At 50.5% G+C, this 19686-nt stretch overlaps 1 protein-coding gene across 2 annotated transcripts; it reads right to left on the reverse strand.

The window, feature by feature from the left end:
* Positions 1-998: 998 nt before the first annotated feature.
* Positions 999-16460, reverse strand: CFAP90 (cilia and flagella associated protein 90). 2 transcript variants are annotated; one of them, XM_081233132.1, is made up of 4 exons: positions 16412-16460; positions 15976-16210; positions 3640-3756; positions 999-1197 (listed from the first exon to the last, which is right to left on the reverse strand). In XM_081233132.1, exons 2-4 carry the CDS (start codon positions 16120-16122, stop codon positions 1018-1020), a joined length of 444 nt encoding a protein of 147 aa, XP_081089258.1. In that variant the 5' UTR covers positions 16123-16210; positions 16412-16460; the 3' UTR covers positions 999-1017. The 2 variants fall into 2 exon arrangements, with proteins under 2 accessions (XP_081089258.1, XP_081089259.1); XM_081233133.1 differs by lacking the exon at positions 16412-16460 and having other exon boundaries at positions 15976-16218.
* Positions 16461-19686: the final 3226 nt, after the last annotated feature.

A 19686-nucleotide genomic window follows, 5' to 3' on the forward strand; every position in this document is an offset into this window, starting at 1 on the left:
GAGGGATGATTTCTTGCAAGAGATCCATTCATTAAAAACATAGCCAATATCTTAATGCTTGAATAAGTTTCAAATGACCTCCAAAGTAAACATTCCTAACTTTGGTTAAAGGCAGCAGCTGCTTCCTAAAAGAAAACCGTTCAAAGTGACAGTCACAGCCCCTATCGTGCAGGTGAAGACTACACTCCAGTGGCTTATGGATTGCCACACAAACTCAAGGTTTAGAACTCCCACGTTAAAGCTGAGGAAATGTGGGCTCAAGTAGGTGAGTCAATTTCCCCTACCCCATGCACCCAGAAGACGCAGGAGTCACAGTGTTCCCCAAGTCTGTCGAGCGCCAAAGCCCGCTCTCTTCCTGTGACCTCGGGCTGCTTCTCCACCGAGGGGTGACACCAGCATTGCTGGCCACCGAGGCCACCCAGCCTACTAGGGGCTTTTGTCCTCGGCTGTCCAAAATTCCGTTATTTGTGGCTCAGGCCTGTGGCGGGGTGGGGGGAGGAATGTCGTAGACGCTAGAGTTCAGCTGTGCCGAAAGGCAGTTTCATTATATCCCCATTAAGTATTGTACCGGCTTCCATAACCGGTAAGAAAAGTACCTGTGCACCATTGCCACGAGTGCCTCCGCCAGGAAGACTCGCAGACGTGGAGAGGAGCGAACAAAGATCAGCCCAACTGCTGTCAAGGGGCAGCAAGGTTTTCATTTTATTCAGATGCTCATATGGATCAGTCTCCAACATCATTTCATCTGAAATCGGTTCGCGTGAAAACCGTCATACCAGGTAGGTGCCCATCCTCAGGCTCGCAGGCCTTTGGCCAGGCTGGTCGCCAAAGAAACGTGCGGGAAGCAGGCCTGCGCGGTCCTTCCCGCGGCCCCAGCGCATCGGGGGCACATCAGGGGCGCCCGCTGGCCCGGGAGGTCCACACAGGGGCCCTGAGGCCGGCGCCACATCGCGTCCCCCCACCCCCACCCCCCAGTGCCATCCCTCTCGCCCGCGCCCTTCGGGCCATGCGAGGGCGTCAGGCCGGAGAAATGTGCCCGAAGCCGGGCGCCTTGATGCTGGGGATGTCGTTCTTCCGGTAGAAGTCAGCCTTCACGTGGCCGGCGCGTCTGTGATCCCGGTTCGGGGGCTCCACAGGCTGGTGGATGCGCCGCCCGTAGACGGAAGACGTCAGCACCCACGCTGGCCTCTCGCGCTCCTGTTGGGGGTGAGGGTCGGGGAGCAGGGCGCTCTTACCTGTCCAGCCCGCGTGCCGCGCGCCTGCGCCCCACCTCCACCTGGCTTCTTAGGACCCCTCCACGCTGACGCCAGGTGGGGGGGACCTCTTTAACCAATTCACACCCTGTCCCCTCTGCTCAGGCCCTGCCGCTGTCCTCAAGTCTTTTAGAGGAAAGACCAAGGTCTCACACGGGGCAACAGGTACCCACTGACTTCAGGGTCCTGTTCCTCCCCCTCTCCTCCCTTCTCCCCGAGCTCCTCCTGCCTGTCTTCTGTCCACCTTCTTCCTTCTCCCAGATACACATCTCCCCAGATCTCCCATCTCCCCAGACCTCTCATCTCCCCAGATCTCCCATCTCCCCAGACCTCCCATCTCCCCAGACCTCTCACCTCCCCAGATCTCCCATCTCCCCAGACCTCCCATCTCCCCAGACCTCCCATCTCCCCAGACCTCTCATCTCCCCAGACCTCTCACCTCCCCAGATCTCCCATCTCCCCAGACCTCTCACCTCCCCAGACCTCTCATCTCCCCAGACCTCCCATCGACCCAGACCTCTCACCTCCCCAGACCTCTCACCTCCCCAGATCTCCCATGTCTCCAGACCTCCCATCTCCCCAGACCTCTCACCTCCCCAGATCTCCCATCTCCCAAGACCTCCCATCTCCCCAGACCTCCCATCTCCCCAGATCTCCCATCTCCCCAGATCTCCCATCTCCCCAGACCTCTCACCTCCCCAGACCTCTCACCTCCCCAGACCTCTCACCTCCCCAGACCTCCCATCTCCCCAGACCTCCCATCTCCCCAGACCTCTCACCTCCCCAGACCTCTCATCTCCCCAGACCTCCCATCTCCCCAGACCTCTCATCTCCCCAGATCTCCCATCTCCCCAGACCTCTCACCTCCCCAGACCTCCCATCTCCCCAGACCTCTCACCTCCCCAGATCTCCCATCTCCCAAGACCTCCCATCTCCCCAGACCCCCCCATCTCCCCAGATCTCCCATCTCCCCAGATCTCCCATCTCCCCAGACCTCTCATCTCCCCAGACCTCTCATCTCCCCAGATCTCCCATCTCCCCAGACCTCCCATCTCCCCAGACCTCTCATCTCCCCTATCCCCCATCTCCCCATGCTCCATCCCCCAGATACCCTCATCTCCCCAGGCCCCCCATCATGCCCCCAGCCCCCTTCATCCCTTTCATTTTCTCCATCCCCTTAAAAGGCTGTATTTCTCTGCATACCACTTATCACTACCTGGCATCCAGGTCATTATTTATTTGGCTTTTATTTTTCTGTCTCCTCGTGGGAATGTCAGCTCTAGGAGGACAGACAGTTCTGTTTTCTTCCCTTTATACTCAGTGGCACATGGGAGGTGCTCAGAAACTCTGACTGGATCTAAGTCATGCCAGGCGTGTGCTTATGAGAGAAAAGCACTAACTTCACTACCAACTTGGAATGAATGAACACAAACCATAACAACAGAAAAACAAAGTTAGTGTCCGTGACTTAAGTGGTGCTACTTCATAGCACCTCCATCACTTAATTTCACAGCAGTTAAAAGTTTCTTTGAAAGTGACACGGTGGCATTCTTAAACATTAACTGCCACAGGCAAAAATCCTCTGATCCAAAAAGAAATCCCTCCAGAAGCTTTTTCATCCAGATTTCTGTGTATTGTATAAAGATTATGATATTAATACAGAATCCAGATTTTAATAAACATACTGTCCTCGGATCAGATTTACAGAGACAATGTCCTAGTGTGGAAGAGGGTCTAACCCAGCGGCAGGTGGGCTCGACCATGCCAAGGGGATGCACAACCTCCCTCCCCCACCCCCATCCCTATCAACCCCCCTCTCTACGCCCACACCTCCAACCCACCACCCAACCCCCTGTACCTGCTGTGAGCCTGACCTTCTCACCCTGTGAGTTTGGTTCCCTCTGTTGGTCACCACCCACCCTGTGCAGCTGACAAGAAGCAAAGCCCTTCCTCTCAGAAAACCACGCAGAGATAAAAGAAGAACGGAGCCGTATGTGGTACATACAGTGGCCTGGTAACTAGGGAGCAATACTCTTTCTTGCATGTGTGGTTTCATCCCTGGAAGGCCAGTGTTCTTAGAACTATGATAGCCAGGCCTGGGAGGTTAAGCAAAGACCTATTTATCTATTGAAAAGAACTCCTGAGTTTTGCTGTCATGGAACGGTAACATTCTAGAGGACTAAACAGCAGTCACAGAAATTAACACGCAGTTTAACAGGCAGAATGGAGTGAGCTGTGGCAGTAGCTTAGTCGTCACTTCCTGTCACAGTGAGACAGAGGAGAGCCTCACAAAGGTGGGTTACGTGCAGCCAACTGCACGCAGTGCTAAAGAAACACACACACAGTGAATCTGTTCACACCCAGAGATACCCTGCCTTACTATTACCTCCTCGTTAACGTGAAGTCCCAGGCTTTTGGCGTGTTCTCTGTCGTCTCGGTGCAATTTCTGATTATAACCTGGGTTCCTCTTAAAAACACAGTCATAGAGGGAAATGATTCCGGTCTGGGAATAAAAAGAGAAAGAAAGCCATGGTTTATTCAAGGGCTGAGCTGTGGAAGCTTCGTGTGGCTTGAGAGCCCAAACTCTCCCTGATGAAGAGTGGAGATGTATAGAGATTCCTGACTGCACCGAAAGTGTATGGGGAAGGTCACCACACCTCGGGCGGTGACCACAGCAGGGACGCCAGGCCCCAAGTTCCTGAGAGGCCCGACAGGGTGGAGATGTTTCCAGGGACACTTTTCCTAGACTGTTACAGACCCCTCCTTCCCAGAGGAGGCTCCTTGCTCTCCCTGACTCCACCCTAGGGCTCAAGTCTTAAAATTATGATAATCCACTCAATATATGTGTTTTCTCCTCCATTTTTTTTTTTTTTTTTTTGGCCGTGCCACACGGCACGTGGGGTCTTAGCTCCCTGACCAGGGATCGAACCCACGCCCCCTGCAGTGGAAGCTTGGAGTCTTAACCACTGGACCGCCAGGGAAGTCCCTCTCCTTCATTTCTACTTTTCTTGAATTTCTCAAATTTTCTATAATAGGCTTGTACTGCTTTGAAAAACTAACAATATCTGAATACTAGGACAATATACCCAAATAGAAGTTCTCCCTCTCTAGAGAGAAATATTTTCTTTAATCATATGCGGCAGCTATAAAAACTGTAATTCATATATATATGAACACATATATTTGGTATGTGTTATATATGTGCATATATACATATGTATAATATACACATATATAGCAAACATATGTATAAAATACTCACACACACAGCTCTAATGTGTTAAAAAATGATCCCATTAACAGAGCTGCCATCTGTAACATCTCCATTTTTTTATCCCCAATTTTTCTTATACAAAAATAAAACTGCCTCATTTGGTACCTAGTAAAAGGAAAAGAAACCCACGTGTTAGCTGATCTTTAATCTTCACCTTGTAAGTCAGGCCTGTCATTTCTGTTCCTCCAGCCAAGTGCCAGCTGCCTTGAATCCTCCAGCAGCAAAAGCAGATGCTCCATCTCGCTGGGATTTGGGATCATGGGGTCTCTAACCTCTGCTTGCTTGTCTTTTTTTTTTTTTTTTTTTGCAGTACGCAGGCCTTTCACTGCTGTGGCCTCTCCCGCTGCGGAGCACAGGCTCCGGACGCGCAGGCTCAGCAGCCTTGGCTCACAGGCCCAGCCGCTCCGTGGCACGTGGGATCCTCCCGGACCGGGGCACAAACCCGTGTCCCCTGCATCAGCAGGCGGACTCCCAACCACTGCGCCACCAGGGAAGCCCTGCTTGTTTGTTTTTATCCTGAATAGTAATGCTAGAAGAGTCCCCTCCGACTGAAGGACACAGAGGTAGAAGGTAATGGTGCAAAGGAGGCACGTTGTGTGCAGTCTGCTGGAAAACACATCCCGCCCATCCTCAGTGTGGGAACTCAAGAGCTGCTGACAGCAGCGGATATGGCTGGAGTGTGATGTAGCTTCAGCCCAGCCGTGAAAACTCCTTCACAGTTCATCTATCCTGTGCAAGACGTGCCACCCCTGCTCGGGAAGGTTTGGAGATAACTCAGACGTGGCTGCTGTCCTGGTGCCATGAACCATCTAGTCAGGAAAACAACGCCATCTTTTAGAAACATTATTTTCAAGTTCTTCAGAATTTCAGTGGCACCATGTTCAAGGCACTTATTCAGTGATGCTGGAATTCTGGTTTGCCTACGTTCCGAGTCACTCCAAGTGGCTAGAGACAGGAGTCATGGCTTCTGAATCCGTGCCCTGATGGTCATTGAATGAGGTCACCATGCAGGAGCTTCTTCTTGGCTTCGTCTTCCCTCTCCCACTCAGCTGCTGGGCCTGTGCGTGCATTGGTTTGGCCGGCCCTGACTTCCATGCCTCCTGAAGGCCACCTACACCCTACAACCTCCTGAAGGTAACCTTGTACTCGTGGGATTAAAAAGCAAAAGACCCAAATCAGTGGAGAGGTGATACATTATTCAGCTTTTGGTATTGTGAACATTGGCTAGCTTGTTTGGGAAAAAAAAGAAAAAGAAAGATGGGTCTTCACATCACACTATGGACAAAAGTAAACTCTGGATGGATTAGAAAAGTAACTGAAAGGAAAACCCACAAGGGACCTCCTAGGCAAGAAAGCAATGGGGAAATATCACAAAGAAAATATCCATCACTTTGACCATGTAAAAATCAGACATTTGCTTATCAAATAAAATTCAAACTTAAAAAATCTTTAGGAAATGAAGAAGAAATCTCAGTGTCTGTAACATCAGTGTGTAGGATGTCCACAGAAGCAGAAGCTGGTGGAGTTGGCTGGGTGCTCACTTCTAGCCTAGAGAGATTAAGCAAACCTCACAGCAAACCTTTTTTTGGGTAAGCTACCAGGCCAGTGGGTCCGGCAGAGACACAGCAGAAGCTCAAGGATGCCACCCACTCTGCTGGGATGGGGGGACGCAAATTCTCCAAAGGAGCATGTTCGCCTTCTGTAAAGGGGGTATTGCAATGCAGACCCTTCCCTTTGGGGTTCAGAGCTACTGGCCAGGCCCGGCAGAGGCAGACACGAACAGTAACTTGAAACCCCATCACCCTTACATCTCCTGCATTTACACGGTAATGTAGGCTGGGCTCTTGGTCATAATATAGATGTTCCACTGTCACTGGAATCCCTCCTGGCCCGACTGACCCGTGAAATGGGTGTGTTTCGGGAAAGAGTTGCCGTGGGCAACAGAATGACCTGGTTTCCTAGGACCGAGCACCTGTGTGGGAGCTGTACCTGCAGCCAGAGGTGCCCCCTTCTGCACCCTGAGAACCTTGGGCCAGAAAGGAGGAGGCCAGCGGCCAGTCTCTGTTCCCTGCAGTGACTGGCTGCTCCCGGGTGTGCGGCTCAGCCCCACCACAAGGGGGCAGCCCTGACAGCAGGGGAATAAGGGATCCCCCTTGTGCTGGCTACCTGTGCAGGTGGCCCATCCCTGCCTGCCCCTCCTGAACTGAGTAAGCCCCTGGGGTCCTTGGACTTGTCCTGGGAAAAAGACTAAAGAGGGAGGAACGAACTCAAGAACAGAATGAGAATGCCATTGCTGTTACCTGAACGAGGAAGGTATTCTTGCTTCATTCTGTCTCCTGTGATGGAGAAACCCACTGCAATATGCAGCTTTACAGAATAATGCCTATTTCTTCTCATTCTAATTGGGTCTCCTAAAATACTCTATAAAAGTAAGATCCATGAGCAGCAATGCCAGGCTCCCATCCCAGGATTAGGTACCAACAGCCTACTATATCTTAGAAGGGTCTTTATTAGAAATCTCACTGCTGATGGATGTGATCAGAATCTTTAAGTCTTCCGTGTGGGGATTTTGCCTACTCAGGACTTTCCAGAGTAAAAATGAGTTTTTTTTCTATCACTGAAAAATAAGAAAAAATTAATCCATCACCAGGCAGGCAGCCTTACTTAGTAATGTGACTGTCCATTTCCAATACCTAATCAAACCAAAAATCTGGGTTTTCCTGGATTTTAATTATTAATCTTTCTTCTTTCAGTCGTTTTTATTCCTTTATGATTTGAAGCAAAATGATATTAAGAAAAGCCAAACTGGATTTAGATGCTGCCACAAAACAGAGCTTCTGGGCTCCTGATATTTTGCTATTAAAATCTCTCAAGGGATTTCCTCTATTTCACAGATGACTTTTTTTTTAAAAAGGCAAAGCAGAGCCCCTTTATTTTTCTCTCATGATTTCCTTAGCTCCTTTGTGTTTTGAGTATCATTATAATGTATCCTGGTCTTATTCTGGTCGTGGTGTCTGATCACCCACCATCAGTTTCCCTATGGTGACCCCTACTGCTAACACTGAAAAATCACTCCAGTCTGTAGCCCTGGGCTGATGCCATAAGACAAGTGGGGGCCTTCAGTTTTCAGCCTCCAAAGCACGTTGGGTCTACTTTGTGCCAGGCACTCTCCTAGACTCTGGCACAGAAATAAGGAGACCCTACTTTAAAGCAGACCACCTAAAGGCTGAGAATGGAAATAAACCCACTAATTAAAATATCTCAACATAACACCCAGGGAGGAACAGAGGTATGTACAAAGTACAGTAGCACCAAAGAAGGAAGGATCAGCTTTTGTCTGGCCTGGGGGTAACAAGTGGATGCAAACGAAGTTGACAGAAGGGACCACACCACTGTAGCCAAGGCCACTGGGAAGTAAGCTCCCTGTGTTTAATCCATATGTTGAAGTCCTCACCCCTACTACCTCAGAACATGACCTTGTTTGGAAATAAGATTACTGAAGGTGTAATTAGTTGAGGTCAGACTGGGATAGGGTGGGTCCCTAATCCAATAAGACTGGTGCCCTCATGAAAAGAATTTGCACACAGACACAAATAGGCAGAAAGTGAAGATGATATGAAGAGACACAGGGAGAAGACGGCTAAGCTAAGGAGAGAGGCGGGGGACAGCTTCTCCCTCACAGCCTCAGAAGGGACCAACTCTGCCAGCACCTTGATTTCAGGTGTCTAGCTTCCAGAAACTGTGAGACAATACACTTCAGTTGTTTAAGCAGCCAGGTCTGTGGTACTTTGTTACAGCGGCTCTAACAATATACACGATAAGGAGAAGTAGCCATCTTTTGAATGATGGAAAGTAAGGATAGAGATAGTACAAAGGTTATTGCAGTGGAACCAGAGACCCAACCATGGAACACTCCGCTCAGGTAGACCTACTGGCTTGGTAGACATCACCAATGTTCAGTGCTCCTCTACTGCCTACACAGAGGATTAATCTTCCCTCTCCTTCATGTTAGTGAAGCCATGAGCCCAGTTCTAACCAATGAATGGTGCGTAGAGGTGACATGTGACTCTCCGATCAGAAGTATTTAAGAGCCGGTGCCAGGGACTCCTGAAGCTTCAGGCTGAGGTGTTAGCAGCTTCCACGGTGGCCACTGAGGGACGGTACTGGGCGGAGTCACCCTTCTGATCCCTGTTGGATGCTTAGCATGAGAAATAAGCTTTGTTTCAGGCCACTGAGACTTCGGGGGTTGTTCGTTACTGCAGCATAACCTAGCTTATCATGACTAATGCAAGTTCATAAACAAGGAAGAAGTCCTGGCCTACCACCTCCAGCCCACAGGGGGCCTGGGAGCTCTCTCTTCTGGGGTTGTGGGCTTTATTATATCCAGCCCCTCCTCCCAAACCTGGAAGCTCTCTTCCTTCCAGAAGTTACACAAACTCTCACACAAATAGTTGGGGGAAGATTTTGAGCAAACTGAGATTCAAGTCCTTTATTTTCTCCTCCCTTTCAGACCATTTTGAATATAAATGCACTCTTCATTGTAAGTTTCCATCACAATTAGGCCAGGGCCAAGTGACCAGCTCTGGCCAGGGAATGTGGGTGAAACCAGTGGATGCCATCTTCTAGGCCTGGTCCCTAAAAAACTCACAGCAGGCCTCCACACTCTCTCTCCTTGCTCACTGACCAGCAATTTAAAGGAACCATGGAAAGACCCAAAGTCCCAAAGATTCCCAGGCCCTGGCAATAATGGAGTCACTAAAACAGAGAAGCTCAGTTTCCCAAGTAACTGCATTAAGAAGACCTGCCCAGGAGAAACATACATATTGAGCTGTATTTCATTACGTTATGTTTATATGCTTAAGGCCACTGGCGCACTTATGTTAACAACCTGCTCTCTGGAGAAAAAAGACCTGATTTGTAGTGTTTGCTCATTTCTGTGGTGTAAATACTCCCATCATGGCCAAATTCAGGCTTCCAATTGAATGCAGAGTTCAGAAGAGGTGCTAAAAATCCCCTCTTTGTCAGTATGATCAGGCTCTGACACACCACTAGTTAAGACTCTCAGGGTTTGGGGTCCATTTGTTTGCATAGCACATCCTAGCCCACCTTTATTAATAAGGTTATGGCCGAGCCACTCTCATCTCCTCTCCTCAGGGGTCATAGTACTGCTACCTCTCACCTGGAGGCTTTCAGGTACTGTTTGCCTACCCAGAGCTTTGTGACCTACTTTTAAAACTGAAAATTCCCAAGGTGACTGAAAATGGTTTTCTTTGATTCATAAGGGCCTCATTTTACTTCTGATAAATTCAGTGCTTCTCCTTGGGAGTCAAGCAGTGTATGAAGCTTAAGGAGTATGTTTTCATTAATTTTAATATTGTTCAAAATTCTATCTCTCAGAAGAAATGTAGCTTGTCAAGGACGTAATGATAACTTTTTAAAAAGGACAATACTCAACTATTCTCTTTGGTTTGTGGCAAAGATTGTGTTTCCTCTCTGGTGTGTTAAGATCACAAGTTTGGGAAATTTTCATAACTTTCCAAATAATCTGAATAGTTTTATCAATTTAATAAGAATGAAGCCAGTTGCCCTCTCTCTTCCATTGACACCAGCTCCCCATTCGCCCCCTCTTCCGCCCCCTGCCCCCCAGCAATTCACATCAAGGAAGAAAGGGCCATCCACGGGGGCTGAAACCTAAATCTAGTCTTACATGTTGTCACTTGGTCAAATATATTGGAGAAAATGCTGTTTGTTTTCATGTATCATTTGCTTGTTGTACTTCTTAAAAGGGGATGATTTTGAAAAAAAGTCTGAGATACACTATTAAATGAAAAGAGCATGCTGCAAATATATACACGTAGATGTGTGATCGTGTGTGAACACGTTCTTATATTTAAAAATTCGACACACATGACCGCATGCATAAACGCACGTGGAAAGGCATGCACCATGTGCTCACATGGGTGGTCATGACTGGGAGGAACCAGCTGGTAGGAAATTCCCTATTCCTGGTGTTTCCTTCCAGAGGAATCACTTCCACTAGAAGGGCACCCATGACCTCTCCTCTCACTCCTTTCTCCCTCTTGGGTGACCTGCCCCCCTTCCACCTGCCCTGGAGGAAGACACTCAGACCCACCCTCCAGGCCTTAAGTTCCCAGGGGCAAGTCACTGAACAGTACAAGCGCAGCCAGCCCAGACAGAGAGAGGCAACCAGAGTCCACTCCCAAGTTTGGTCCCCCGAGGAGAAGAGCAGGTCAAGGATAACCCAAACAGCAGATAATCCAAAAGGAAACCTCTGTTTAGTCTAAGAAGCTAAGCTCATCCATCGGTGACTTGTCTCTTTGTTTAAAAAATCCGCATCCAGTTATTCATCCTCATTGGTTCATCAGCAGCTATTGATGATGCACCAACTATGAGACCGTGGGCACTCTTTCAATTGCTGAGGATAGAGGAGTCACACAAATAAATCCCTGCCCTCATGGAGCTCATATTTTCATAGGAGAGAAAAAAACAACAAGATAACCAAGTAAAGTATTTAGTAGGTTAGACACTAATACATGAAAAGAAGATCAGGCAGGATGGGGAGTGTGTCTTGGTGGGCAGGGGGCGGGGCAGGCATACTTGCATTCGGCTAGTACACATTGGGACTGGAGGGTATGTGGGTGCAAGATGGATAAAGAGAGAGAAACTTGCCTAGATTTTCACAGGTGGCCCAGCAACAGAACCGGAGCTCACGTGTCCTCCACAGCCCCTAGGAGTGGCCAAGCCTGTATGGCAGACGTACTTGATGCCTAAAGGAGAAGAGGGTCCAGGAAGGGCTCGGGGAGCTGGTATTGAACGCTTCCTGTATCCTGGACGTGGGCATAGGCCCTTCAGGGGCGCCCCTTTGCACCTCTGTGCAGTCAACACCCATCATTATGTTTACCAAGTGCTTGGCTGCACGAGGCAAAAGGAAATTCAGTATCAGGAGGGTAGAGAGTCAGCCCCTTGCCTCTTCCTCTCCACCACACACCATCATGGAGAGTCGGCTAATCCCACCAAAGCTAAAGTTGGATTTTCTGAGCAAAGCTTCACTCAAGACACAGCTACCCACAATTCACATTAGCACGAAGGAAAGCATATTGTAAAACTGCCTAAGATTTTTTTTGTTAATGTAGCTTTTAGACTTTGAGAAATAGAATCAAAATTGTCATAAAAGGGCATTCTCCTTTGACTTAGCCTTTCCATTTCAGTAGCAGAAATGGTGCACGAGGCAGAAGAAGAAAAAAGTAATTTTAAAACACCATTGAACTGAATCTATGGAACACTATTTTGTAGAAAAAGCCCACACTGCTAGAGGCTCCCTGGGGAGCAGGACAGGAGGTGATACCATTTTCGCTGGCAGCTTTAGAGGACAAATTTGTCTTAAGATCCAGGGTATTACTGGGGCTTTAAATAAGTGTGCTGCTGCAAGAGCTTTGACTTTGGGCTCCTGCGGGGGAGATGCCTTATAGAACATCAGGAACCACCAGATTGACACGCAGACTACCTGCCTCACCTGTGTTAATTTCCAACAGTGAACAAGATGGAGGAAAAAAGGCCCCAGACCGGACCCTCAATGAAAGGAAACTTTAATCATCACTAAGAAGAAAAAATAATAAGAAGAAGAGCTCTTCTTACATTGGGCTTACAATGTGCCACTTTCCACCCATTAATTAAATTAATTCTCATAAGAGTTCCATGCGTTTGGTGCTGTTCTATCCCTGATCCTGAGACAGGCAAGGTGAGACGGAGTGTTTGGTCTGTGACTTGAACTAATAACGCAGAGGACTAATAACGCAGGACTCCTGGGCCTGTGCTACTAACGAACTAACCGGTGAGTGTGACACACAGCAACTGGCTTAAGAGCTACTTTTGCAATGTTTCTTCCCAGCTTTGAGTGGGGCCTGGAATTATTTACAGAGAATTTAGGGGCAGCTGAGACCCCAGCAAACCTGTGATACAGAGTTCATCCTTTTTAGTCCAAATGATCTCAAGGTCAGAGAATCAGCTTCTGGAATCCTGTAGCTGATTGAATACCAGCACATACAAGGTCATTATTACCATTGGTAGCTGGCTTGCAAATGGACTTTGAAATGTCTTTTGTTGTTCTTGCTGCTTTGAAGGCTTTTTTATTTAGGTGTTAACCTTTCTCCTGCATCATTTTTTTCCCTGTGACGCGAAACGCCTCAGGATTTGAATTTGCCTGTGACCCCAGCTATCAACAGTACTGAATTTTTTTTCTTAAAATCTACTTTGCATTAATTTGTCTAAGGCCCATCCTTCCATTGGCAGTAAGACATCAGAGCAGATGTTGGCAAGCGTTTTCTGTAAAGGGACAGATAGTCACTGTTTTAGGCTTTGCAGTTGCCATGGTCACTGTGGCAACTATTCAACTCTGTGTGGTTGCCATTGACAATACTATACACGTGGACATGTGACTGTGTTTTAATAAAACTTTCTTAATACAGGTGGCAGGGCAGATTTGGCCCAGGTGGCTTCCTGTGCATGGCCCCTGCACCAGAGGGGCACACTTCTTGCCCACTTCTGATCTGCTTCCAAGTACGGAGCCCTGGTCACCTCATACCTTGGGCGTCTCTCTGCCCCTTGGTAGATTTGGCCCCAGAAAGGTGGAGCCGTGTGTCAGATTGGTGAATTTAGGAAGAATAAACTGAGTCTGCCAAACTCCACTGTGTCCCTTTTCCCTTGGTAGTGTCTGGCCCACAGCGGGTAGAGGGGTCTTCTCTGATTTTTCCAGGGCCCACAGCTCTAGTGGCTGGATGGGTAAATCCATCTGATTCAGAGCTTCAGTCTCCCCAAGCCCAAACCCATTTGCCCAGAGTCCTTAGCGGGATCCAGCACCCTGGCTTTTATCTCTGACAAATATGTATCTTGGCCCCCACCTGCTTAATCCTTTATCTTATTTCCCTATAGCCTCAAAGTGGTTATCAATAAGACCCCTCAAAGATACACATAAAATGGTGTACTGTGAATTTTTTCATTATGTCAAGAAGCTGGATAATATTTATATACTTTCAATAAAACAGCATGGACCAACTTAAAACATCAAGACTCCTTGACTTTGGGCTGGTTCTCTCATGCTGTGCATTAATGCTATGCGTGACTCATAAATTCACTGGCAATAAGTTCCTTCAAAATATATTGCTCATGGGAGGAAAAGATATGAGGTCCATGGTGGCTGTGAGGTTGGGAACCACTGATCTCAATCCCATTCCTGTCCTTATGGTCAGCAGAGATATTCAAGCCCGGGCCAGTCAGGAAACAGGGAGGCAAGGACAGATGAGCTACAGGCATCCCCTTTCTTCCTCCTGTCCTTTTGTCCTTCCATATCGTCAAAGCCAAGCAGAGAGGCGCTACCAGATACAAGAGATCCTCCTGGCTGAGGTTTATGTGTTGGTTTGCTGGGGCTGCCAAAACACGCAGTACCCAGAACCAGGGGCTAAGCAACAGACATATACTGTCTCACAGTTCTGGTGGCCAAAGTCGGAGATCAAGGTGTCAGCAGAGCTGGTTCCTTCTGAGGGCCCTGAGGGAAGGATCTGTTCCCAGCCTCTGTCCTTGGCTTACAGACAGCTGTCTTCTCCCTGTCCATTCACATCATTTCCCCTCTACGCAGGTCTTTCTCTGTAGCCAAACTGCCTCTTTTCCTAGACAGCAGTCATTTTGGATGAGGGCCCCCCACTAATGACCTCACTTTGATGACCTCTGTAAAGACCCTGTCACCAAATAAAGTCACATTCTGAGGTGCAGGGGATTAGGACTCTAACATAAGAATAATAGGGGGACACGGTTCAACCGCTTACAGTTGTCTAAACTAGAAACTACTGCTTCTGTTTGCACGGCTAAGCTCCATGGTATCCTTTCACATGTGGCAAGTACTCAAATGTGTGCTGACCTGATCTAAATGGGGATTCACTTGGGCTCTGTAGATTGTGGGGAGGGAGAAGAAAAGGATGTGTCTGGTGGGAACACCTCACACATCAGGAGGGAAAGATCTCCTTCATCCCAGGCACTTGGTTCATCTATAGATCCCTCTTCAAGCCACCCCTCATCCCTGCAGGCTGGGCATCTCCAATCAATGCGCCTTTTCATAATGATGCCCCTGCTTCCCCAGCTGCAAGACAGGCTGCAGCAATGTACAGTACAAGACACTGGATGGAGACTTTTAGGAAAAACATGGAGAAGAAAGGAATAAACGACCCCCGCAAATTCTGAATGTTTCTTTTCCTTTCGCTTTTCTTCCTGCTTTGGCTGCAGGGTGGCCTTCGCAGACTCTCAGACTTTTCCCACGACTCGTGTGTGCCTGGTGAGGCCCGGCCACAATCCTGGGACGCTCCCAGCCGCGCTCTCCCTGCCAGCGGCAGTTCAGCCCTGCCTCGAGGTTTCCTTGTTCGCAGGCGGGCTTCTAGGAGGGTTTCCGCGCCTTCGGCGGTCCGGGCGCAGTCACTGCGGCGAAAGCCTCCAGGTAGTGGCTGTTTTCGGGCCGGTCCAGGCCTGCGGCAGGCAGACCCCAGAAGCAGCGGTGCCCCTGCCGGCTGGGTGGCCCCGCGCTCTTGCGACCCTCCTCCAGATCCTGGGCACCAGGCTCACCTTGCTGCTCCCGGCAGAAGGAGCAGAAGCCCAGGGGCTCTCCCTCACTTCCCGGGGGAAAACTCGGCCCTAACCCACCCCTAAAAGGCTCCGAACACCCGCTGAGCAATCCCGGCCGCCCAGCCCGCACGCCCGACCTCGCAGCCCCCTTCCAGGTGAGCGTTTTTCCCCTACCCCCATCCCCACACTCGGCTCCGCGCCTGCCCATGCTCTCGTGGGGGGCGCGGGGGTCCACCTTACGCCGGTGGTCGCAGTCGCGGTACTCTGGGGTCTAGGAGCCCCAGAGGGAGGCCACTCCCCCACCCTCCCACCCCCCTTTGCCCCGGACGCCCCCTGACTCCCTGCGCCCCGCCCCGAACCCCGAACAGGCGGTGCCGCTCAAGCCCGTCCCAGCTATTCTGTGCAGCCCCGCCCCCGGAGTCCTAACCCGAATCTGCAGCCCCACCTCCCCGGCCTTCCACACTCCGCGGGGCGGCCCCGGCCTGCAGCCCCGCCCCCAGAAGCCCTTGCCGGCAGTGTAACCCCGCCCCCAGCATCATCCCGGGCAGTGTAGCCCCGCCCCATTCATTCTCCCTCTAACGCCCTCCCCGGCGGTGCCCCATTCCCCCTCCCTCAGGCCCCTCCGGGATAGTGCGGCCGCGCCCCCAGGACCCCTTCCTGGCAATGAAACCCCGTCCCCAGCACCCTCCCCGCGTCCCCTCCCAGGCAGTGTGACCCCGCCCGTATTCTCCCTCCTCCCCCGCAGTGTAGCGCTGCCCTCAAAGCCCCCACAGCTCCGGTCCCTGCTCTCCAGCCCCGCCCGCCCCGCCCCGGGCCGCTCACCCTGCCCTGGCGGTAGTAGTAGCTGTGCTCCTTGGGGTCCTGGCGCCGCGGCGGGACATAGCTGAAGGCGGACAGCGCGGAAATGGGCGGTGGCCGGGGCTTGCCCCGCAGTGTGGCGGCGGTGATCTCCTCCTCGTCGTCCTCCATCCGGCCGCCGTGCTCGGTCCCGCCCGCCGAGGGGCCCGGTCCCAGTCCGCCCGCCGCAGGCTGCCCGGCGCCCGCGTTCGGCCGTTGCCTGGAAACCAAGGGGGCGCAACGCTAGGTTGGACTGCGGGGCGGGGAGGGGGTGGGGCCGACCCTCCCCCGCCCCCCGGCACTTCTGTGCACACCCGGGTCTTTCCTTCTTGGGGCGTCGCGGGAGCCTCACCTGCTAAAGCCGCTGCGGGGTTCCCGGGTGGGAGGCACCTCTGGGATCCGCACTTTCCGCCCTGCTTACCCTTCTCCACGCAGTGTCGGTTCGTTCACTCAGAGACCATTGTTCGCTGGGCAGTTAATGACCTTGCACCTACTGACTGCCGGCGCTGGGGATGTAGCCTTGAAACAAGCAGCCCTTGTCCACCGGGATCTGTCAGTCTGGTGACGAAGAAGACAGGTGATAGGTGTGAAAACGCAAGTAACTTGAAGAGGGTCTGGGACAGTGCTGCCCAGTAAGAAGACAGAGAGGGCCGCGTGTGTAATGCAAAACTTTCTGGCAACCATGCTCTCATCCTCCCCTGGGCAGAGGTCCTCATAAAAGCACCAGCAAAGGAAAACAAAAACAAAAACAAAAACAAAAAAACTCTCATAGTCTACTACCTCTTTCAACCTCTCCAATCTCTTTTAAAGACCGGATATAGGTCTCAGCTAATGGTCAGGGGTCTTCACAAGCCTTGCACAGGTGATCTGATCTCACACTTTGCAAAATGGGAGCAGTCGACACCAATTATCTTGAGACCTCAGCTAAAAGTGAGACCGAAGTCGTTTCATTGAAAAATCCTTTTCCACAGCTGTGTGGACGTGCTTCTGTTCGCTTCGATTTCAATTTCAATTTGTTCTGCACCAGACTGACAGCTGTACAGGGCATGGTTGCACACATACACTCTGATGGCTCAAGTCTGGCACACAGTAGGTACTGGACAGATAGTTGGTGACTCAGTAAGAAATACAGTTGCCATAATGGCTTGGGTACCTTCTAAAGGTGAGCCTGAGACAAGGGCTTGGATGCTCTTGCTTTATTTGGGAGGTCATTCCAAGGAGCAGGCGGAAGGGACCAGAGGAGTGAGCGCAGCAGGGAAGTCTGTATAAGGCTGAATTCTCAAGGTCACCCCTGAGGCAGCTGGAGCTCGACCTTGCCCAAGACTTTCTGAGGAGCCTGGAGCAGCCTCTCAGAACCACCTGCAGTTCAACATGACGGCGCTTTTTATTTCTTGTTCCCAGTCCTCCTGGGGTGAGACTGCCTTCTGGATTGTTCACTCCTGACTTTGTAGGACCCCTGCGCAGTGCTGCCTAGGCCCCCAGTGGGTCTCCTCGCTGCCACAGAAGCCCTGGGACTGACAGTGACAGGTACGAGGAGGCATCAACTTGAGGCGGCATGCTGCTGTCCGGAGGGGGGCGCAGCCCCATGGAATGGCCACCACCCCGGGGGTGGATTCAGATGTGAGGCTGAGAAGCTGCAGGGCGGGAAGCAGAGGTGGAGGAAACAATAGGTAAGACCAACTTTGCCAGTTTCAATTATCAAGAGATTTTAGTTCCTTTTTAAAAAAACATTTCTCCTCTATGATCCTATTATGTATTCTGGGGACATGAGTGGAATACAAGGTCAAAGAGTTTAATGTGTTTAAGTCCCTTGTGTCAGTGACTTGTACTTGCAAAGTTCTGCGTGGGGGGAGGGAAGGATAAAAGAATGAAAACCCTGTTCTTAAAATAAGTGGGTTAATAGTACAAGAAGGCACGCTGAGTACAAGTTCACTCTGCAGGAGATCAGATCAGCTTTGTTTCACATGTGTCAGGTCTACAGTCCTCCGTTCTACCAGCTGAGCTATTGAAGGGTGCACAGATCAGCTTTGTTTCAAAGGCCAACCTCAGTAGTCTGGGACGTCTACCCCCCTAATCCCATGCCAGCCTCATGGATATACACCGGCGCCCGCAGCTGATGCTGGGTGATGACGTTGCACTGGTCTGGCTTAGGCTGACATGGGCGTGCTGACCGCTGACTGTTCATGCAGCCTGCTCTGCAGGTCCTCCGGGGCCTCGGCTGCGTGCAGCTCCCCGCTGGATGACACACTGGAGGGCGGCCTCCACTGCAGAAACTCAGGCAGTTCATGGGAGCATCGGAGGTGCCTAGTCCAAACTGCAGCTGGGACTTGTCCCATTTCTCTTGACACCTGGGCAGAATGTAAGCAGGGGGAGACCTGGTAGGAAGAATTTCTGTTAATCTGAGGCAGGGAAGGAGAAAGCTAATGTTGTGCACCATTAGCATGTCACATGTCACATTAGCGGTGGTTTCAGCACATCTTGGGCGGTGTGTGTGTTATATTTATCATGAGTCTTCATGAGCCCACAGACTTGTTAAGTTCAGAAGAACCCTCTGGTTGTTTATGCTGATGAGAAAACTGAGATGCAGGTAGGATAAGTGACTTGATGCAGGTGACAGGGCAGTGGGTGCCCCTCCTGAAAGGTGTATGGAATATCTGGAAAGCGGCAGGGGGGGTGCTGGTCTGAGGGAATGGTTTTCTCCTTTGGAGCCCTCAGACCACTCAGAGATGGGGCCACAGCCTGGACAAAGCACAAAGCTTTAGCCAGCGATTCTCAGCCAGCGCACTGACGCAGCCAAGGAACAAAGTGTCCAGATAGCCTCCTCTCCACCTTGTAAACCTTTGTTAACTGAGGTGGAGAGAGGGGGGAAAATCACCTATGAATACATGAAAATGCCATCATCTTTCTAAAAAATCTTCTGTTGAAAATGCAGAAATTTTAAAACAAAGTTGATATCTCCATTTTAAATTTGAAAGCTTTTACAATCATGTTATTTGTAAATGTCACTGTAAACTCATTTAAGTGGCCCAACATAATTGGACTTTAATTCACAGGCTTTAAAACAGCTTAAAGGGCTTCGCTGGTGGCGCAGTGGTTGAGAGTCCGCCTCCCGATGCAGGGAACTCGAGTTCGTGCCCCGGTCCGGGAAGATCCCACATGCCGCGGAGCGGCTGGGCCCGTGGGCCATGGCCGCTAAGCCTGCACGTTCGGAGCCTGTGCTCCGCAGTGGGAGAGGCCACAACAGTGAAAGGCCCGCGTACCGCAAAAACAAACAAACAAACAAAAAAAAACAGCTTAAAATCCCTTGGATTAAGTACTCCTTTGCTTTTATGATGGTTCAGAGTTAAGAGGGGTGGATGGACAAACACACATACCCATCACCAGCTGGGAGAACTGCCCGTCTGTGTACCCAGCAAACCTAAAGGTCATTATCAACTCCAGCGGTATGAAAGGGTGCTTCTGCTGCACCTTTTCCGGATCCCCCATCAGTGCTGTTTGACAGAGTTACTGCATGACCCTGGCTCCTGCAACAGGGGAGCCACTGCCCGTCCTGCAAAGCATCTCCACAGGCTCTGGGGCACGGGCAGTGGTCCGTGATGGGGTAACACGCCTTTACCTCACTTGACACCTCCTCCCTGGTAAAGAGGCGTGAGTACTGCTGGTAGTCTTAGAAAGCATGTTTGTCATCAGGTTTTT

The sequence above is a fragment of the Mesoplodon bidens genome (genome assembly GCF_964165515.1).
Source record: "Mesoplodon bidens genome assembly, chromosome: 4".
NCBI lineage: Eukaryota > Metazoa > Chordata > Mammalia > Artiodactyla > Ziphiidae > Mesoplodon > Mesoplodon bidens.

Bases quoted from the DNA above. Each gene is read 5' to 3' on its own strand.
- CFAP90 (XM_081233132.1), bottom strand. From the start codon at position 16,122: ATGGAGGACGACGAGGAGGAGATCACCGCCGCCACACTGCGGGGCAAG. The intron at 3,757-15,975 runs GTGAGCGGCCCG...TTTTATTCCCAG, and splicing joins ACTACTACCGCCAGGGCAGG to ACCGGAATCATTTCCCTCTA. The intron at 1,198-3,639 runs GTAATAGTAAGG...CACCCCCAACAG, and splicing joins GACTTCACGTTAACGAGGAG to GAGCGCGAGAGGCCAGCGTG.